At 44.0% G+C, this 21531-nt stretch overlaps 1 protein-coding gene across 2 annotated transcripts in view; it reads left to right on the forward strand.

Annotated features, from left to right (window-relative positions):
* The window catches only part of DSCAML1 (DS cell adhesion molecule like 1), a 239937-nt gene that overhangs the window by 48206 nt on the left and 170200 nt on the right, over positions 1 to 21531 (forward strand). For both annotated transcript variants that reach the window (XM_073657068.1, XM_073657069.1), the window contains exon 3: positions 9889 to 10035. In XM_073657068.1, coding sequence (XP_073513169.1) covers positions 9889 to 10035 — 147 coding nt within the window. The remainder of the gene's footprint in view (positions 1 to 9888; positions 10036 to 21531) is intronic.

The following is a 21531-nucleotide window of genomic DNA, read 5'->3' on the forward strand; positions in this document are numbered from 1 at the left end:
TATATTTTGTGTTTTTAATTTCTGAATTATATAAATTCTGAAATATGTTAGGTGGTCGTCTTCATTATACCACTAACACCGCAACACTCCTGAATTTCATTCTAAATACATTTGCATTCAAAATTATTCAACATCAATTGCAAATTTTATTTGTTACCAGAGCTTGGAAACTTTCTGCTGTTTGCAATAAACCAATAAAACAAGAAGAACGTAAATCGCTCAACACAAATAATATAACAAGGGATCTTACCCATTGACCTCCAGGTGACTAATATTCTTGGGTCGTTCAGAGAGCGGTCCAGAAAGTGTCGAGAAGAGATCATTGCGGTGCAGAAACAATGAAAAGGACACGAAAAGATACAAAGTCATTGAATGTTCCTAGAGATACAGTTGGATACATAGTTGGCAAGTTTATGAGTTTTTCTAGTAAACCTAATCTGCAATTGGGGTTGAATAATTTTGATTGCAACTATAAATTTCTCAGTGTTGATGCTCTTGAATATTCATCGGGGGTCCCATCCTTATACATCCCCTTTGGCATACATGGCCGTTCACGCCTAGTAACAATGAATAGGATTGGTAAAATCCCTCACAGGAATTTCCGTCTTTATGTTCATCCAACCCTTAGTAAAATTTCCAAAAAACCACCAGAATATATTGCACTATATATCACATGTGACAAGGGCCCTTTAAATGAAAAAACAAAATTGTGCTTGGAAACATAATTTATTGCATGACATATTAACAAATATTTGCATTAATTCTTATCTAACCTTTTAGTAATTAAATGTGTTCAGTAATACAGTTATATCCCAATGTTAATTACATTTCAATGTTTCATTAGTATTAATGTGCCCTGTGAAATTCTACTGCTGTACACGTTACACCTTGTATATTATTATATATGTTCTGTGGTGTGCGAAGATGAATTGTCATTCCTGGGATCGAAGGAGTTGTCTCAAATTCTTAAATGTTGAAGATTTGCAAAGTGCTTCTTTTTAAATATTCTTTCCATTCTCAAGAAAGGAGGGATTTTTTTTTATTCAATAGTGTACAGCTCATTGCCTAGGTTACCGGCCACCACTGCAGTCTCAAAGTGGCCAGATACCTAGTAAGGAGCGTGCGACGATTGCAGGCTGGATGCTTTTTGCTGGTGATACTCTGAAGCTCTGTGCAACCAATCTCAGTCTCCCCTCTCTTCCCCCATGCTGCAGAGGCAATCTTGTCTCTACTTGCAGAGCTTGGTTAAAAAAAAACCCTCCTCCTCCCATCAAAGTTGTTATCTTCTTAATATATTGCAGTCATCATATAATATAGCACTCTGCACTTGCAATTGCTCATTTTGCCCTTCTACCCAGTTAATTCTCTTTTCCATTAGGTCTATGACATCACGTGATTAAAAACAGACTAGCTGAATCCTTCTAAGCTCCATGTAGAAACTGGAGGTCCATTTTCCCTCCACGAATCACCATTAGAACTACAATTCTACATCACTGCGAAGTCCCTGGAAGGGGGGAGATGCGGAGCAGCTGGGTCAGGATTTGAAGAGGGAAATGATAAATTCAGGGACAAGAGACTTCCTGTTTCTACATAGAGCCGAGAAAAGAGAATAATTAACTGGGTAGAAAGACCAAATGAGTAATTGTAAGTACACAGTGCTATATAATATTAAGAGGATAAAAACTTTCATGGGTGGGCAGCAGTGGGACCATCCCACTGCTGCCAGAATCATTTATTGTGGGCTGTGGCTCATTGCTAGAGCACCAGCCTGCGATCACTGAGCTGTGAGTTTGGGTCTCGGGAGAAGATGTGAATATTTAATTTAATTTTCAGACATCTGTCTGAGACAGTTTAGTGAATCCTGCACTGAGCAGGGGGTTGGACCAGATGACCCTGGAGGTCCCTTCCAACTCTAACATTCTAGGATCTAGGATCTATGACCCAGCAGCTGATCCAAACTGTGACGCTTCAATGGCGAGTGGTGCGCGCCCAAAGAAAAAATGAGATCAACCCTTTAAGGATGCATTCGTGAGAACATATTTTTGGGAGCAGATTTCGAGTCTGTATTTTTAGTGCCAAAAACTGTACCACTGTAGCTGCAGTGTCCCCATTACATAAGGCATCCCTCTACAGCACAAGGCTCTCTCTGGAATGAGTGGTGGGTGGTCAAGCATGCACATTGATGCTTTTTCCAAGGTCTACGGGGCTAATGGAAGTTGCTGCTTGCTGCACTTGGCCATATCTGGCAGCAGTAAGTGGTGGTTGACAACTAAGCTCTTCAGCTTGACCTCCCACCCTAATAGGAACATAACATGGGTCTTCATAGGGCTGTGACTTCAGTTCAGCTTCCGAATGTTGCATCCACAATACAGGATCATTGGATCGGATGTCCAATGTGGGAATTGGTGCTCAATCATGATTATTAAAGGGGAATGAAAATGGATGACTTTCACCAGTGCTTCCCAAGAGCGGAAAAGTCAACAATTGTCAAGATGACTCTTCTGCTCCTTGAGAAGACATAGATAAAATCCAACATTTTTCACTCCCATTCAGGCCTCCGGGGAGAAAAAAAAACAGGCTGCGACCCACCCAAAAACAAACTACTTCAAGACCAGTGCCAGAGTTGTGCCCTAAGCACTACCCCAATAGATGAGTGTATCGTAACCTACCTAACACTCTACCATTGCAGTTTCCCTGCGGTCTCCAGAATATTGATGGTTATGCAGGAGCATAGCACAGGATATATGGCTGCATAATATCACACAATAAATTATAACCCTTCCTTATGAATAGATTCCAGTTATCGCACTATAATCAGGACCATGGAGAGCTCCAGCCCCAAAAAAAAAAAAATCCAGGCTCTTTCCCCGGCTACGGAACAAGGAAACAAAGCGCTGAACATGTGTATACAGTCTATAATATTGCGCTTGGTGACTGTGGAGATACATTCCCCATTGTTTCCAGAAATTGAAACTGCAATCTTTGAATTGATCATAAGGAGATTGAGCACACGATCGAGCTGGTTATTCTTTTCAAGGTCTTTAGTGCTGCTCGCCAGTAATTGTTTTTCAATAAGCTTGCAGCCAGAAGAATGGATCTATTATTGCTTGAATGGCAGGTCATATTTTCAATATTGGAGTTTGCAGAGCGAGGTGTATTGATCATGTGATAAGTTTTATGTGTATTTGTATTATGGAAAGAGGGAAAGCAAAGCTCGGAAATTGGAGGAAATAGTGCAATATCCAAATACACATATAACAAATGGATTGAGTTATAAATGAGGGTATATCTTTAGATGTTTACAAACATTAAGACAGAATAACATTACTGGAGGTCCATGATCTGGAATCTTTATGATCAGTAGCCTTAGAGGGCTACATTACTTTTCAGAGTACCATGCCAAATTTCTTAGGTGCTGATATATATTATATTTACAGTGTGAAAAAGTATTTGCCCCCTTTTCCCGATTTCTTCTTCTTTTGCATGTTTGTCACTTAAATGTTTTAGATCACAAAACAAATGGAAATATTAGACAAAGTTAACACAAGTAAACACAAAATGCAGTTTTTAAATGAAGGCCTTTAGTATTGAGGGAAAAATAAATCCAAACCTACAGGGCCCTGTGTGAAAAAGTGATTGCTCCTCCTTTAAAACATAAATGAACTGTGGTTTATCACATCGTTGGTAAGCTGAGTTCAATTTTCCTAGCCAAACACAGGCCTGATTACTGTCACACCTGTTCTCAATCAAAAAATCACTGATATAAGACCTGCCTGACATAGTGAAGTAGACCAAACGATCCTCAAAAGCTAGACATCATGCAGTGATCCAAAGGAATTCAGGAACAAATCCAAAACAAAGTAATTGAGATCTATCAATCTGGAAAAGGTTATAAAGCAATTTCTAAAGCTTTGGGAATCCAGCGAACCACAGTGAGAGCCATTATACACAAATGGTGAAAACATGGAACAGTGTTAACCTTCCCAGGAGTGGCCGGCCGACCAAAATTACCCTAAGAGCCCAGCGAAGATTCATCTAAGAGGTCACAAAAGACCCGACAACAACATACAAAGAACTGCAGGCCTCACTTGCCTCAGTTAAGGTCAGTGTTCATGACTCCACCATAAGAAAGAGACTGGGCAAAAATGGAATGCATGCAGTTCCAAGACGAAGAACACTGCTGAGCAAAAAGAACATAAAGGCTCATCTCATTTTGCCAGAAAACATCTAGATAATCGCCAAGACTTTTGGGAGAATTCTCTGTGGACTGACGGGACAAAAGTTGAACTTTTTAGAAGGTGTATATGCCATTGCATCTGGTGTAGAAGTAACACAGTATTTCAGAAAAGGAATATCATACAAACAGTAAAATATGGTGGTGGTAGTGTGATGGTCTGGGGCTGTTTTGCTGATTCAGGACCTGGAATACTTGCTGTGGTAAATGGAACCATGAATTATTATTATTATTATTATTTATTATTATAGCGCCATTTATTCCATGGCGCTTTACATGTGATAGGGATATACATAGCAAAAACATTTACATAGTCTTAACAAAACGAGTCAGCTACTGGTACAGGAGGAGCGAGGACCCTGCCCGCGAGGGCTCACATTCTACAAGGGATGGGTGGGGATACAGTAGGTGGGGGTAGAGGAGGTCATGCAGTAATGTGGTGGAGCGGTGGTTACTGCAGGTTGTAGGCTTGTCAGAAGAGGTAGGTCTTCAGGTTTCTTTTGAAGGCTTCCATGGTAGGCGCGAGTCTGATGTGTTGGGGTACAGAGTTCCAGAGCAGGGGGGATGCACTGGAGAAATCTTGTATGCGATTGTGGGAAGAGGAGATAAGAGGGGGGTAGAGAAGGAGATCTTGTGAGGATCGGAGGTTGCGTGCAGGTAAGTACCGGGAGACTAGGTCAGAGATATAAGGAGGAGACAGTTTGTGGATGGCTTTGTATGCCATGGTTAGGGTTTTGAACTGGAGTCTCTGGGCAATGGGGAGCCAGTGAAGGGATTGACAGAGGGGGGAGGCTGGGGAATAGCAGGGGGACAGGTGGATTAGTCGAGCAGCAGAGTTTAGCATAGATTGGAGGGGCGCAAGAGTGCTGGAAGGGAGGCCACAGAGCAGGAGGTTGCAGTAGTCGAGGCGGGAGATGATGAGGGCATGTACTAGTGTTTTTGCAGAGTCTTTGCTGAGGAATGCACGGATCCGGGAGATATTTTTGAGTTGGAGTCGGCAGGAAGTGGAAAGGGCTTGGATATGTGGTTTGAAGGAGAGATCAGAGTCCAACTTTACCCCAAGGCAGCGAGCTTGTGGGACTGGGGAGAGTGAACAGCCATTGACGTTGATGGATAGGTCAGATGGGAGATATGAATGAGAGGGTGGAAAGATGATGAACTCTGTTTTATCCATGTTGAGTTTTAGAAATCTGGCAGAGAAGAAGGATGAGATGGCGGACAGACATTGTGGGATTTTGGTTAGTAGGGAGGAGATATCGGGTCCAGAGAGGTAGATCTGTGTGTCATCAGCATAGAGGTGATACTGAAAGCCATGAGACTCTATGAGCTGTCCCAGGCCAAAGGTGTAGATGGAGAAGAGCAGAGGTCCTAGAACTGAACCTTGGGGGACACCGACAGATAGGGGGCGAGATGAGGAGGTGGTGCGTGAGTGGGAGACGCTAAATGTCCTGTCTGTTAAGTATGAGGAGATCCAAGATAGGGCCAAGTACATGATGCCAAGAGATGAGAGAATCTGTAGTAAGAGGGAATGGTCCACTGTGTCGAAGGCAGATGACAGGTCCAGAAGGAGGAGGATGGAGTAGTGTCGCTTGGATTTGGCGTTTAGTAGGTCATTGGTGACTTTGGTCAGGGCAGTTTCAGTCGAGTGATGCAGTCGGAAGCCAGATTGCAGGCAGTCGAAGAGGGAACAGGAGGAGAGGTGGGAGGACAGTTCAAGGTGGACATGTTGTTCTAGTAGTTTTGAGGCAAAGGGGAGAAGTGATATGGGGCTGTAGCTAGTCAGAGAGGATGGGTCAAGGGAGGGCTTTTTGAGGATGGGTGTGATTGCAGCGTGTTTGAAACATGAGGGGAAGACACCGGTTGTTAGTGACAGGTTGAAGAGGTGGGTTAGGGTTGGGATGAAGACTGTGGTAAGGTTAGGGATGAGGTGGGATGGGATTGGGTCAAGTTTGCAGGTGGTGAGGTGTGATTTGGAGAGTAAAGAGGAGACTTGACCTTCTGTAATGGTGGAAAAGTGGGGTTTGGAGGAGGAGGGTTGAGTAGATATGAGGAGGGGTTGTGCGGACTTTAGGCAAAAGCTTTGTCTGATGGTGTCAATCTACTGCTTGAAGAATGAGGCAAAGTCTTCGGCTGAGATGAGAGAAGAGGGAGGAGGTGCTGGGGGATGAAGGAGAGAATTGAAAGTGTTAAATAGCTGTTTAGGGTTGTGAGACAGAGAGGATATGCGAGATGAGAAGTAGGTTTGTTTTGCTGTAGTGAGTGCGGACTTGAAAATAGTGAGGGATTGTTTGAATGCGATGAAGTGCTCGATGGAGTGAGACCTTTTCCATCTCCGCTCCGCAACCCTGGAGGCCCGTCGCAGTTCTTTAGTAAGTTTGGTGTGCCAGGGTTGCCTGTTGATTGTGCGAGATTTGGTATGTGTGAGAGGGGCGATCGAGTAGAGAGCTGCAGCTATTGTGGTGTTATATGAAGCGGCAGCAGCATCTGCATTGTGTAAGGAATTTATATCTGTAAGAGGGAGGAGGGATTCAGAGAGTGAGTGTAGGTCAAGGTGTTTGAGGTTTCTGCGAGTGTGTGTAAGTTTGTGGAGTGAGGATTGTGCAACTGGAGAGGAGAGGGTAGAGAATGTGAGGAGGTTATGGTCAGAGAGAGGGAGGGGTGAGTTAGAGAGGTTAGATAGGGAACAGAGGCGGGTGAAGATGAGGTCCAGTGTGTGGCCATCTTTATGAGTAGCTGCCGAAGACGGGATAGGAGCTTAGAGACAGATGATTGGGAAGTGTCAATGGGGATGTTGAAGTCACCCATTATGATAGTGGGGATGTCAGTGGAAAGGAAGTGAAGCAGCCAGGTGGTGAAGTGGTCTAAGAAAATGGTGGCTAGCCCTGGGGGTCAGTAAATAATGGCCAGTTAGAGGTCAGAGGGGGAATAGATGCGCACACAGTGCACCTCAAAAGAGGGGAGTGTAACAGAGGGTGGCAGTGATATTTGGGTGAAAGCGCAGGTATCTGAAAGGAGAAAACCTACGCCTCCACCATGTTTGCCCTTGGGGCGGGGGGTGTGGGAAAGGTGGAATCCACCATATGAGAGTGCAGCTGGGGAGGCTGTGTCAGAGGGGATGAGCCATGTTTCGGTGATGGCAAGGAAGGAAAGTTTGTTAGTAATGAAAAGGACGTGGATGTAGGAAAGTTTGTTGCAGACGGAGCGAGCGTTTCATAGAGCTCCTGTTAGAGCAACTGAGGAAGTGGGGATTAGTTGGATGGGTATGAGGTTAGAAGGGTTGCGACTGTTTGTGGAAGGTCGTGGATAGGAGGTAGAAGTAACTGTGGGAATATGGCGAGGAGGACCAGGATTTGGAGAGATATCTCCAGCAGTGAGGAGGAGCAGAGAAAGTGTTAGCAGGTGGGAGCAAGAGAGAGCATGAGGTGGCTGTCTGTATTTGGAATTCAGGATTGATTGTTGAGGAATAATTCGGAGGAGGAGGTGAGATGAATGGGGAGGATGGAGGGAGAGATGAAGAGTTTCTTACTAGGTGTAGGGATTTGAGGGGTTACTAGAAAGTGGAGGACAATAGAGGAAAAAGTGAGAGCTAACAGAAACATAGTTAAAAGAGAGTAAGTGGTCAAAGTGTTGGTTACCTGACTCCTGCCCTGACTAACTGCCTCTGAAATAACTGCCACTTATCTCCGAAGCCACTTTGCACAAGAAGACTCGAAGAAGATGCTTTCTATCAAAAAATCCTGAAGGAGAATGTCCGGCCATCTGTTCGGGACCTCAAGATGAAGCGCACTTGGATTATGCAGCAGGATAATGATCCAAAACACACCAGCAAGTCCACCTGTGATTGGCTTAAGAAAAACAAAATTAAGACTTTGGAGTGGCCTAGTTAAAGTCCTGACCTTTATCCAATTGAGATGCTGCGGCCTGACCTTAAAAAGGTGGTTCATGCTCGGAAACCCTCCAATGTGGCTGAATTACAAATATTTTGCAAAGATGAGTGGCTAAAATTCCTCCAGAGCTTTGTAAAAGACTCATTGGCAGTTATCGCAAACTCTTAATTGCAGTTGTGGCTGCTAAGGGCCCAACCAGTTATGAGGTTCAGGGGGCAATCACTTTTTCACACAGGGCACTGTAGGTTTGGATTTTTTTTTCCCTTAATAATAAAGACCTTCATTTAAAAACTCAATTTTGTGTTTACTTGTGTTATCTTTGTCTGACACTTAAATGAGAATAAGAATTAGAAAAGAATAAGACATCAGGCAAACACTTTTTCACAACACTGTAGATATGTATAGATATATATATATATATATATATATCTACCTTTTACCTTGCCGGTTTTTACTTTTTTTTAGATTGGACAACTTTCTAAATTGTTTTCAGTTTCCTTCCACTTTGCTGCTGCAGTGTCTGTATAACCACTTTATATAGCTGGCATTCAGGACTTTGCATTGTGAGGAATAACACTCTTTTTGGCATCCATGTCTATAGACACAGAGGAAAGGACATTCTTCGTGATCTGAAGAAGGAATCTTCAGTACAGGAATGAAGCTGTGCAGATGAGAGCTGAGGAAGTCAACAACTTCCTGGACAATACAGGCTTTAGACCCATCATGTATTACTGAGAGTAACACATCCACATGATGTCCACAATTACAAAAAGTTTGCAAACTGCAAAATTACAGCAGGAGTGGAGTTTACTGTCTTAATAATAGTGCAATGTTCAATTAGCCACTTAAATATGTAAAAATAAAGTTTTCTATGTCCAGGGTTCACATTGCCTTTAGTCCAATGAAAGGAGTATTCTCATTTCATATAGTGATGGCATACCACTATAATTGGGGAACGTCTGACCTCTGGGACCATGCTTTTCTAAGAACTGAGTTGTGGCAGTGCTGATTCACTGCTGTGGCCCCTTTACAAATTTTTCATGCACAGCAGTACTGCCAGTCACCCAGCTGAGTAGAAAATTGCTGCCAGCCTCATTCATTTAAAGGGAACCTGCCAGGAGATTCATGCTGTCCCAACCCTGTGATTCATAAATCAGACACTGGCTGCATTATTTCAGGTATATATGTTTTATTCTGAAACGCTACAACGCTCAGTCCATTAAAGGGGTTGTCAGGCCTAAGGCTACAAGTCTGCAGTCACTCTGTGATTGCAGACTTGTGAATCCTCACAGGATTCTCTGGTGGCGGCGTTGGGAGCAGCGAGTGTGTGATTTGCATACATGCGGTCACTTGCCAACTAGACGTGCACCACCTCACTCAATGAAATGCAAGTTGGGTTGGAATGTGTCTAGCATTTGAAACTAGCTGCAATGTTTCAGGGCAGCATGAAACATCCTATAGATTCTCTTTAAATGGAGCGGTCCTGTAATTGGCCTGCTCACTGGGTGGCGGCGGCTCTGTTGTTTATAGATTAGGCATGGAGAGTTCTTCATTCTCTGCATGACGGGAGGGAGACTCTGACATGGACTCCCACTAATCATGAAGTGATGGCATAGCCTGCCAATTTGTCATCACTTTGGGATGGAAATACCCCTTCGATCCTACTATATATAGGTCTGCGTAGACCGTGAAGTCACATAATTGCCCAATCTATTTAAAAAGCTCCACCTACAGTTCAAATCAAGTGACAAAATGCCTGTACCTTAGTTTTCAGGGAGCCGTACACAGTCCGTGTGGAGGACCAGAGCGCCATGCGTGGAAGTGCGGCTGTATTCAAGTGCCTCACTCAACCCTCCGTGCAGGAGTATGTCAGTGTTGTGTCCTGGGAGAAGGATACTGTATCCCTCATATCAGGTATGTCGATCACTTGTGTGCAATATAAAAGCCTACTGTAATTATTTGCTTGGACTTAATGGTTCCTTCCAACTCCTACCAAGGAGGGTCAAGCCAGAAAAAGTTTAAAAAAAAATAAAAAAAATTGTCCAGAATATAATTTTTTGCATGCTACCAAAACTGCAGTAGAAGTCACATTAAGTATTATGTGTGATTTCTGTTGAAATGTAATGCAGAATTTTCAGTCAAGTGTAAGGTATTTTTGACTTTTGCTGCGTGGACACATTGAGTTGCTCGATGAGCGTGACCATAACATAACTTCAGATGACTTTGGTCATGCAGCTCTAGCTCCGGTGCATGAATTGTAATTGCCAATTCTTATTCAAAATGTTCAATATTTTATGTTGAATATATCTTGGATTCAATTGCTGCTCATTTGCCAATATGTGAAATTATTGTCATTTATTTGCTGCATTGATGCCTGTTTAAAAAAAAAAATGGGGGGAAAAATTTGTTGTGGAATGTGATTATATTATTATTATTATTATTTATTATTATTATCATTATTTCATAAACTGCTTATTGTCTGGATTTTCATGTACAACAGTGATGCCAAGTAGACCCTTTCTCTGTTAACTTTGGGTATGAAAAAATGTCTTTGAGAGAGGTCGGAGAATCGCCAGACCGGCTTATGCTCATAGGAAGGTGACTGTAGTGCAAATAATCACATTTTGACCTTGAAATGGATGAACTCTGGTACCATTGGACACTTTATGGCAGCAAAGAAAGGAAACTGAGGTTTCAGTTCTTTGACGTAGTTGCACCTTTACAAAACTTTTTGACCTGTGAGAAGTTTTCATCATTGGTGTCCTGGGGTTGAGACCTTCATCAATCTCTAAAATAAAGGGGCAGAGAAGCTCAGCCAAGCGCTGCTCTTCTCCAAGACTATAGGCTTTCTATTGGGTACTGACTTCAGCCTCAGAGGAGAGTGGAGCTCGGCTAAGAATGTCAACAATCAGTGGGGTGACAATGATCGGATCCCTACAATTATTGGAACAAAAGACGGAAGTACTAAGCCAAGCACTGGTCTACTCCAAGACTGAAGACAAACGCCCCCCATATACATTAGAGTTATGATGGTTGAACCTCAACAGGTTTGGCTGACTGTCTTATGTGTATGGGGGTCACAAACAACTGATTGTCAGCAAAGATGTCTATCGGGCGTGTCCAACTTCGGACTGCCGATCAATTTGTTCTCCACGACATGTCTGTCAACATCTCAACGTCTCTCTTGGCCGAACTAGCACCAAGGTGACTGCCAGCTGGACAAATGGCCAAGCCATCGTTCAGCCAACAATCATCTAATATGTATGGTGGCATTTAACTGATAGATTCTTTGAGGAAAGCTGCTCTTCTCTAAATTCTTGTACCTCTTTGTCTTGGCAATCGGGGCGGGGGGGGGGGGGGTCCTGGCAGTCAAATCTCCAAAAATCAAAGCTTCTGAAATGTCTCTTTGACATAAGTCTGTGAAAGTTGAAAGTACAGTTACTTTTTATTGGGTCCCACTGATTAGTTTTAGAATAATGGTGTGAGGAATCATGTGCAGTATTTTTGCTGACCACGAGGACCACTATATGGCCATAGTTTACCTATCCTCTAATACTTTTACCATCTTAAGATCATTCTATCGGCATGAAAATGGGATGTGCGTACTATAATGGCTGCACAGTTACCAAGACTGGGAGATTAATGGTGATGTTACATAAATGCCAGAAAAAAATTAGGTAGACCCAATGCGCAATGGGATTAAATATAGAGGTCTAGTTTCCTAAGGTGAGTCCTACTTGATGGAGTTGGCCTGCACCACCAAGAATCCATGTGGTTCTAATAGATGGGACTTTACGATGGAGCTCTATAGTTTTCTTGTTTTTACATGATGGTAGCTGATTCCCTTGACATTAAATATAGGGAGATCTATTACACCTGTGTGAATGCAGCTTTAGCCAGTGAGATAAAAAACTGTTGCATAATTGCATTTGCCATAATCCCTTTTTTTAATAGATATACAACAAATTACTGGAGAACACTCCACTGTGCAAATTAAATTCATTTTATTTGACCCAGATTGAAAAAATAAAGTAGCAATTGACTTTTCAATTATGCTCGAGGATCATAAAAATGGAAATATATCGTTCCATCGCTCCGGCCTGCCACTGATGGGACGTGACATCCTCATTGCTGTTGGATAATTGTAGACCCAGCTTTCTATACTTTTTATAGCTACCTGGTTTATGTTCCTTGATATCCATCGATAATCCACTTGTCTGAACAATACTGTTCCATCTTAATCAATGATTATATGCAAAGAGTAAACTGTAGCAGAACACTGTAAGATTATTTCAGACCACCACACACATTAGATTAATGTCAGTCGAACCCTCCAATTTCGGTGGGACCAGCTGACCATCTAATTGGGGCCTCATGACTCTCTTCCTGCAGATGATGTTGGGTGGAAAGAAGAATCATGTTGGATTTACCACCCGATCTTGGCAGAGTCCTACCATGTGCTTCCCATTGGAAATACATGCATACTTGGCTGAATTGAATACGCAAACGTCGGTTGCATCATGGCCACATTAGTAGATTCAATGTCTCAATGGGACATTTTGATCTTTGTCGCCGTGTAGCCTAAAGGATCCTTTACACATTAAGTCCTCCAAATTCGTTTATGGGGTCCTCCAGACACAAAATGGCTGTTCACACCAAGCAACCTTGGCATGGACAAACAGGTTTTGTAGTTTTTAACCCGCTTTCGGCTCTATCTGGAGCCATGGCGACTTGATAGATGAACGATCTGTAGGAAGATCAGTCTTGTGCAAGCCTAGATTGGTCCACCAGGGTCTTGAAAGTATCAAGCCATCGGGTTTCTGGTCTTCCTCTTCACCTTGTTCCTGCTATTCTTCCGACCATGACATACTTTTCCATTGATTTGCTCTCTTTGTATAATGTGTCCGAAGTAGGCAAGTCGTAGCTTGGTGATCCTCGCTTCGAGTGACATGTCTCGCTTGATTTGTTCCAAAATTGATTTGTTGGTTCTTCTTGCCATCCATGGTATTGATAATGTCCTTCTCCAGCACCACATTTCGAACATGTCAGTTCTTCTTCTGTCTTGTTTCTTTATCGTCCTGGTTTCGCATCCGTATTACCACAGAAAATACCAAATTATATATACGTCTTCGTTGCCAGTGAAATGTTCCTCGATGTGAAGACCTTGTCCAGTGACTTCACTGTTGATTTGCCCATAGCTATTCTCCTATTGACTTCCAGTGTTGTCACCTCATCTTGAGTGATCATTGATCCGAGTAGGTCGAAGTCCTTTACTATTTCCAGTTCGACGCTGTCCATCTCAAATGTGTCCTGGTCATACTTGGCAGTAATCAATATCTTTTGTCTTCTTCGTTTTGAGTAGCAGTGCCATGTTCGAGCTTTCCATCTTGACACTCCGTAAGAAGTCCTACAGTGAACTTTTCCACCTACTTGTTTTGCATCTTTTTTCCACTCTCCTCTTTCTTGATTGACAGCTGTACAGGAGCCCGAGGAGGGCAGAGATGGCTTGGAAGGTGTACTGACCTGTTTGGTGAAACATTTTAGGTGCAGGTACCTTTTAAACCTTCACTGTCTTAATTATAGGCAGCTGTCCTGGTATCATTTGAGCCACTTACTCCTTTCACCATGATACTGTATGTACGGTAAAGGTTACATGTATTAATGCCATGTACATTTTTCTACAAAGTCGTTTCATTATTCCTAACCTTACCTCTCATGGCACCAGACTCCTCTTTAGTACAGCGTGGAGTTAATTTGATGTTTCTTCCATTTGCTTATGCTTGTGCATCTTGAAATAGATCATTATCTTTGTAAGTTTTCCATGAACCTTCGACTTAAGATGCACCATTGGTCAGCAGAAACCCATCGAGTCATTACTCAACTGCTGCTAGTTGTTAACGAATTAAGCAAACGTACTGCAGGACCCTGAGTAATCCCATAGATCCATCAGACGCCCAGATGGGACACCTTCCCTATTCGATATACAGGTGCACAGCTAATTATAAGGCTATTACAGACAAATACTATTACTGGTAATGCTAACGATAAGGCTATAATTAGTGCCGAACCTGCGCAGGTGCACAAACGCGTCTCTGAGACGGGGGGGAAGAATGCCGTCCGGTTTTGGTGTATAGCAATATATGTATTGTGACCCTCGAGAGAACTAAGGATATAACACCTGTGACCATTTCGCCTTTACTATGCTAATGATTTGTACTCATTATTGTAGCAAAAGGGTCTATCACTGGATAGAAAAGAAGTAACTAAAGTAATATTGTTTTATAGTCCTTGTATACTCATTATACAGCGATTAATGACTACCTATACCTTAAAAAAAACCTGCTTTTGGTGCACATACTGATATATGTCCAGGAACTGTCCCAATTCTCATTCTTTGTAACTTGACAACCTCTTATTTTACTTGGGCATTTCCCCTTTATCAGCATTCTGCCAGCACGGTAGGTGTTGGAACTTCCTTTCCTCTCAATTCCCAGTATGCATTGCTTTTGTCATTGTCCAATTGCTTCCTTGCCCAGAACTGAAAGCTTGTTTGTTTCTGGTGCCGGAATACGGACAGGAGAGCAGGAGCAGACAGAGGCAAAGACCCGCACCTTTGTGCCGTAGCGAGGCAAAGACTTGCCCCTTTGTGCCATAGCAAGGCAAAGACCCGCCTGCCGCAGCGAGGCGGAGACCCGCCCCCGCCTGCCGCTGCGAGGCAGAGACCCGCCCCCGCCTGCCGCTGCGAGGCAGAGACCCGCCCCCGCCTGCCGCTGCGAGGCAGAGACCCGCCCCCGCCTGCCGCTGCGAGGCAGAGACCCGCCCCCGCCTGCCGCTGCGAGGCAGAGACCCGCCCCCGCCTGCCGCTGCGAGGCAGAGACCCGCCCCCGCCTGCCGCTGCGAGGCAGAGACCCGCCCCCGCCTGCCGCAGCGAGGCAGAGACCCGCCCCCGCCTGCCGCAGCGAGGCAGAGACCCGCCGCCGCCTGCCGCAGCGAGGCAGAGACCCGCCCCCGCCTGCCGCAGCGAGGCAGAGACCCGCCCCCGCCTGCCGCAGCGAGGCAGAGACCCGCCCCCGCCTGCCGCAGCGAGGCAGAGACCCGCCCCCGCCTGCCGCAGCGAGGCAGAGACCCGCCCCCGCCTGCCGCAGCGAGGCAGAGACCCGCCCCCGCCTGCCGCAGCGAGGCAGAGACCCGCCCCCGCCTGCCGCAGCGAGGCAGAGACCCGCCCCCGCCTGCCGCAGCGAGGCAGAGACCCGCCCCCGCCTGCCGCAGCGAGGCAGAGACCCGCCTGCCGCAGCGAGGCAGAGACCCGCCTGCCGCAGCGAGGCAGAGACCCGCCCGCCGCAGCGAGGCAGAGACCCGCCCGCCCCAGCGAGGCAGAGACCCGCCCCAGCGAGGCAGAGACCCGCTCCACGCCTGCCTCATGCTGCATCATATGGCAGCATGTATAGTGACTATGGCTTTACCATGAAGCCTAAGTGTACATCCACATGAGTTGAGCTTGTTTCCAGTATCACAGCAAATTTGACCCAGGGTTCGCTGAGAAATTTGATCAGAAAATCTGCACCAAATCTTTTTGATTTTAGCGTTGATTTATTGTCTTGGCCTCCAGTATTGATCTTGGCCTCCAGTATTGATCTTGGCCTCCAGTGTTGACGGCATGAAAGTTTACTTGGCCTCATTTATCAACACTGTCTTTGTTGTCCATAGCAACCAATCAGAGCTCAGCTTTCATTTTTTAAACAGTTCTGGTAAAATGAAAGCTGCTCTGTGATTGGTTCCTATGGGCAACCAGGTCGATTTTTCCTTTCACACAGTTTTTCATAAATCTTAGGAAACAGAAAGGAAACAAAATGGGTTATTTCCAGTGTTTTGGGGTAAGATAGGGTTCGTATATTTATGTCCGGATATTATTGACCTCAGGATTATAATCCGGCTATGGATATGATTAATATACGTGGTTAATATTTTACCACTTTGTCTCCATAATAGCGCTGATAAATTTTATATGCTGACCCTTTGTAACCCCGTTGTTTATAGGATGTTGAATTAGGGTTTGGGGTATATTGGGGCTGATTTGGGGATGGGGGGGGGAGGATATGAAGCGCTCCGCGATCTTCCCTGTGAGGCCTGGCGTGATTCTTATCTCGTTACTATGGTAACGGGAAGAGAAGGTGCGAGATGTTTTCATTTTCTGTGTTAATTCAGATATTCAGATGAAGTTGTGAGCCGTGCATAGAAAGGAGAGAGAGAGAGGGGAGACGAGAACAGGGGAGGAGGGAACAAAGGAAGGAACGGGGGGCTCGGGGACCGAGGGCTGTGACTGATGGAGGGATGTGAGAGAATATTAGAAGTAGGGAAGAAATCAGGAAAAAGAAGCAGTTAGAGGAAAATGGAGATCAGATAAAGAGGAAATGGGAAACTAGTGCTGGCGAAGCCATGTTCTATCCATGTCAAATTGATTAGAAGGTCCATGTGGCTAATAACATGACCTGGGTGGCACATTAGACGTTCAGACTTCTATTCTAGGTGCCCAAAAGCCGAGCGATCAATCTATTCCTTATGCCCCCCCATACACATGCATCCGATGTTACCCAACTCCCAATGGACTTGCATGCTCAGTGTTATGATTGTGTAGCAACTCACTCAGGAAAATGGGTAACACACTAAAAACTGCAACTGACCCTGCCGGTTCCTGTACAGACTAGAGATACTGACCCCGTAGTCCCTAATGGTTCCTGCGCGACCTGAGATAGCCCTAACCACAGACTAGACGAAGGCCAGAGCAGGGTGCAAATCACCTACAGAAGGGAAAGTGTGCTGAAATAGAAAGATCCCAGAGTGAGTAAAACAAACCATGAAATACAAAAAAAAGGATTAAGTATGTACTGTTAGAGAATATGCCACCTATTTCCTAAAAAGAAACAGAAGATAGGTGCAGGGTAAGAAACATACAGCAGAGAGATAAACCCTAGCTGGTGTTTCACTGACTGGCTTAAACTACAGTACGGCTGGATATCCAAATGAGACTATCACCAGCAGGAAATACCAGCAAGGGAAAGTCTATGAAGCCGCACCCGAAAGGTGATAATGCAGACAAATGAGTAAATGAAAACACCTGTTACCCTAAAAAATACTGAAGTAATGAAAACAGAAACTAAAAAAAAGGTGTATCTGCTGTAGCACAGCAAACAGAGAAGTCAACCACAAAGCACAGGCTAAGGGGTTCGAACCCAGACACACGACACTCAGTTTGGGCATATGCTCACAATTGGGAGACAATTCCCAGAAAAACAAGAGGATGGAGCATTAAAATCAACCTGTCCAATCATTTTTGTATCCTTATTACGCCTTAACTAGCTTGTTTAGCTGAGTGTATATGGCCACTTTAAAGGTGTTATTCACATTCACGGGCAAATTCTTTTTTCCTTAAATGAATGCATTTTGGACTAAAAATCGTTTTTGCAATTGGACTTCGGTACATATGTTGCACCGTTCGTCTTTTAACAGGCTCTTTGTTTCCCTGTATATTTTACTTTGGTCCTCGGTCATTAATCAGAATAAGCTTGCCGTCGGATCCTCAGTTAACTCATTCTGCAGCCAGCAATACATAGTGCAACATACAAAAGCCAAATGGTGCAACATTTTTAATGCAAAAGTGCACTTGCAAAAGTGATTATTTGTTAGCTCCAAATGCATGCATTTAAATAAAAAAAAAAAAGATTGAACCTAAAGGTAGAAAGCCCCCTTAAAGAGTTATTCCCAGCTTGGCAACTTGTCACCTATCCACCAGATAAGTCACAACTTTCTGATCACTGAGAGTCCGGCAATCTTGAGAATGGAGCCCTAAATGACCCCGTTTGAATTGGGTAATTGCCAGACTACGTTCATTGTCGGTTGGATTGATAGAGACAGCCAAGTACAGCGGTCGGCAGTCCTAAAGACAATGAAATGAGCAGTGGTGTGCATCTGCGGTCATCCATTGATTCTAATAGGGAATTTCAGAGCCCCATTCTCTGGAGAGGTGGGAGTCCCAGTAGCCGGACCTCAGTATCTATCAATAGGTGATAAGTAACTTGTTAACCTTGTATTGGGACATCTACAGGAAATGTCACTTGCAGCAAAAAAAAATTGTTGCAAATTCATTGGGGGAATTGCAGAAAAAGATACATGCCGATTTTGTTGTAAATTTGCAGCAAATTTCACCTTATGATGCACTGCACATTTGCAGTAAAAATCTGCAGCATAAATTGACATACAGAGGAAGTTACATTTGTTGCTAAAATCTCATCCACTTTGCTGCTACTGTAACATGCTGCAGTTTTATTTGCCACCACAGCTATGCTTCTCACTATGATGAATATTTCAGTACGGATGCCAGTTTTTTCCTCGTCTTTTCTTTATTATGTAAATGATTTGGCCTCATTATTGGTTGGGAATTGATGGCACACGAGCTGCGTACATGAGATCAGCAGTAGCAGCTGTCAACTATACCAAGTATCTGAGCTGCCTATCTGTATACCTTCTGTCAGTGATACATATACATACATGTGCCCATACCTCCGTTATCACAGGCTGGCATGTTACAGTAGAATAGGGCATGTCGCTTTGTCTCAGGATTTGGGGGCTCTTCCACATCGGGAGGTGATAGGTGGTGATATAGCGTCTGTTAGCCCCATGCCAGGTCTCGTGTACACCTAGCGGGTATCATGCACCTGTCTTTAATAATTAGGATCTGCCAATACTTTGCAAGCAGCCGTCAGTTCTCTCATCTGGAGCTCTTTTAACCACTCAATGTGGAACTGGACCCCCAGCGATCAGTAAGTTTTCATCTACATGTAATGACTTTCAAACTTAATATAAACTGTTTAAAGGGATCTGTCACTAAGATTTCAGTCTCCATACAATTTATATGAGCATGTGCATGTAGCTCTTTAAAAAATAAGCCCAGCAATAGCTTTACTCAGACAGTCTGTTCCTCCGTTACTGAGAAATCAGCGTTTGAATTGATATGGAATTGGCTATGGTAGCTCTGAAGCCTCGTGTCACTCCAGCTCTATTCCCCGTCCAGAGGCACCTCCTCCTCCTTGATGTTTTATGACACTCAGCCCTGTCAACATTTTGGAAATTATTCTTGTGTTCAGTAAGATATTGATTAAAATCTTACTTTTCAAAGGAGATGTACTCATTTAAGCTGATCACTGTATATATACTTTGTGTAAGAAATATATATGCATGTGTGTTTGTGTCCATGTACATAGATATATTTATAGCGTGTGTGTATATTTAGAATCTTATATACTATAGATAGATAGAGGGCTATGCATTCGCGCGCACATATATTTTATATATTTTGTAAGGATACAGCCGAAGAAGTCCTGGATGGGAGGTATGTGTCACCAAGGTGTCTAGCCTCAGTGATGTATGGCCAGGAGAATCGGGCTCCATGGATAGTGCTGAGAGTTTTTTCAATGGGTCCGGGTTCTGAGAACTACTAGAAGAGCAGGGTGGGACTGGTCGTTTCCATACCTCCAGTTCCAGGCCTTGGGATGGCCTATTTAAGGCAGTTCAGCTGCATCATTCAGGGTCTGTGAGTGAAGGTGTAAAGACCTATGATCCTATGCAGATTTGTGTGTGGAGACCTTTTGTAAACAGATGAAGCTCGTACATCCATGGGACTGTTTATTTTATGTGATACCGGTTTGCTGGAAAATGGCTATTTCTTTTTGCTTTGGGTGAAGATTTATGTACTGCAATAAATTCACCTCTTTTGAACCAAACAACTTTGTGCCTGTGCCTACCTCAAACCGCTGCCAGAGTAGGTGAACCCCTTACAAAATATACATATATAGTGTGCATATATATGCGCCAATCACATTGATAAAAGTTAGTCTCTCCACACTCTGTAATAAATCTATGACCCTTGCGGCTGTGAGGCTGGAGATCTTATGTCTTCTGTCTGGAAAACTAAATACCTTTTCTACTCCCTGTCAGACATAGTGAATGTTTGTGTATGCCTCCTTGTCAGCATTACTAAGAATCTGTGTACTCCTTCTGTCAGAAATATTGAGTATCTGTATACACATGCAGTCAGTAATACTATGCATTTTATTCCCAGCATGTATCTTTGATACTACGGGGCTGAATTGCTCTGAAATGAGACTGTTTACCTGCAGCTTTACACGAGTTTCTCCATTTTAGTCCACTTTATTATTGCTAAATGAAATGCATCTCTCTCATCTGTTCGGTTTATACACATTTTATGTGCCCTGAGTAGCAGCAGTATTGTCCGTGTGTATGCTGAAGTATGAGCAATGCCTTGGGTTGCAAAAGCTGCAACTAGGCAGCGCCACCACACCGATCTGCCCTATAAGTCACGCCATTGTCGTAATTTGTACTGTGTATGAATGGGTAGTATATTTAGCACTTGATATGTATGGCGCTGTCATTGGTGCTGTATAAGGTAGTAGGATTTTCCTGTTTCTGGTTGTCAGTGGTACTGTGAGCGTTTGGGACCACATGGCCAATGATACTGCTCCAGTCCCATTCACTGGGAAAGGTGGACATTACTTAGTCAACCAATTAAAAAGTTTTTGCAGGACTACCTATTACTCGTCTATCGACTCTATCCTAAAGGCCAACCACATTACAACCACATTACATGACTGTCGGTCAAATTCTCTGATTTCGGCAGCACATTCGGACTAGCAAATGTATATGGTAGTGTGGAGAATTGCCCAGGTGGCAGATGTTTGGAAGGAAGAAGGCCAGGTTGGGCTTGGTCTATGGGCATTATCAACAATCCACAGTGTAATCTCTGGGGGGTCTTACTGCTAGGATCCCACTGAGCACAGAAACAGGAGTCCTTTGTTTGAATGGAGCGGCGGTTACTGCTAGGATCCCACAAAATAGAAAAACAGGGGTCCCATGTTAGAATAGAGTGGCGGTCACTGTTAGGATCCCACCAAAATCAAGAACAGGGGTCCTGTGTTTGAATCAAGTGGCGGTCACTGCTAGGGTCTCACCAAAATCAAGAACAGGGGTCCTGTGTTTGAATGGAGTGGCGGTCACTTCTAGGGTCCCACCAAAATCAAGAACAGGGGTCCTGTGTTTGAATCAAGTGGCAGTCACTGTTAGGATCCCACCAAAATCAAGAACAGGGGTCCTGTGTTTGAATGGAGCGGCACAGTGTCGATTCCTTCAAAGTACTGACGGAGCTAGCTGACACTTCTATGGAGCACGGAATCCGAATCCTCACAAACAGTAGGATCCCTAGTGATCATACATTACATAACTTTTGGCTGAACTTTCAGATTTTGACAGGACCTACAGACTATCTAAAGTCTATGGTAGTGCCCCAAATTGCCCAGGTGCCATATGTTGGGTAGAAGATGGGGGGCAAGTTGAGGTTGG

The sequence above is a fragment of the Phyllobates terribilis genome, unplaced genomic scaffold (genome assembly GCF_046119375.1).
Source record: "Phyllobates terribilis strain yellow unplaced genomic scaffold, ASM4611937v1 Scaffold_12__6_contigs__length_324123572, whole genome shotgun sequence".
NCBI lineage: Eukaryota > Metazoa > Chordata > Amphibia > Anura > Dendrobatidae > Phyllobates > Phyllobates terribilis.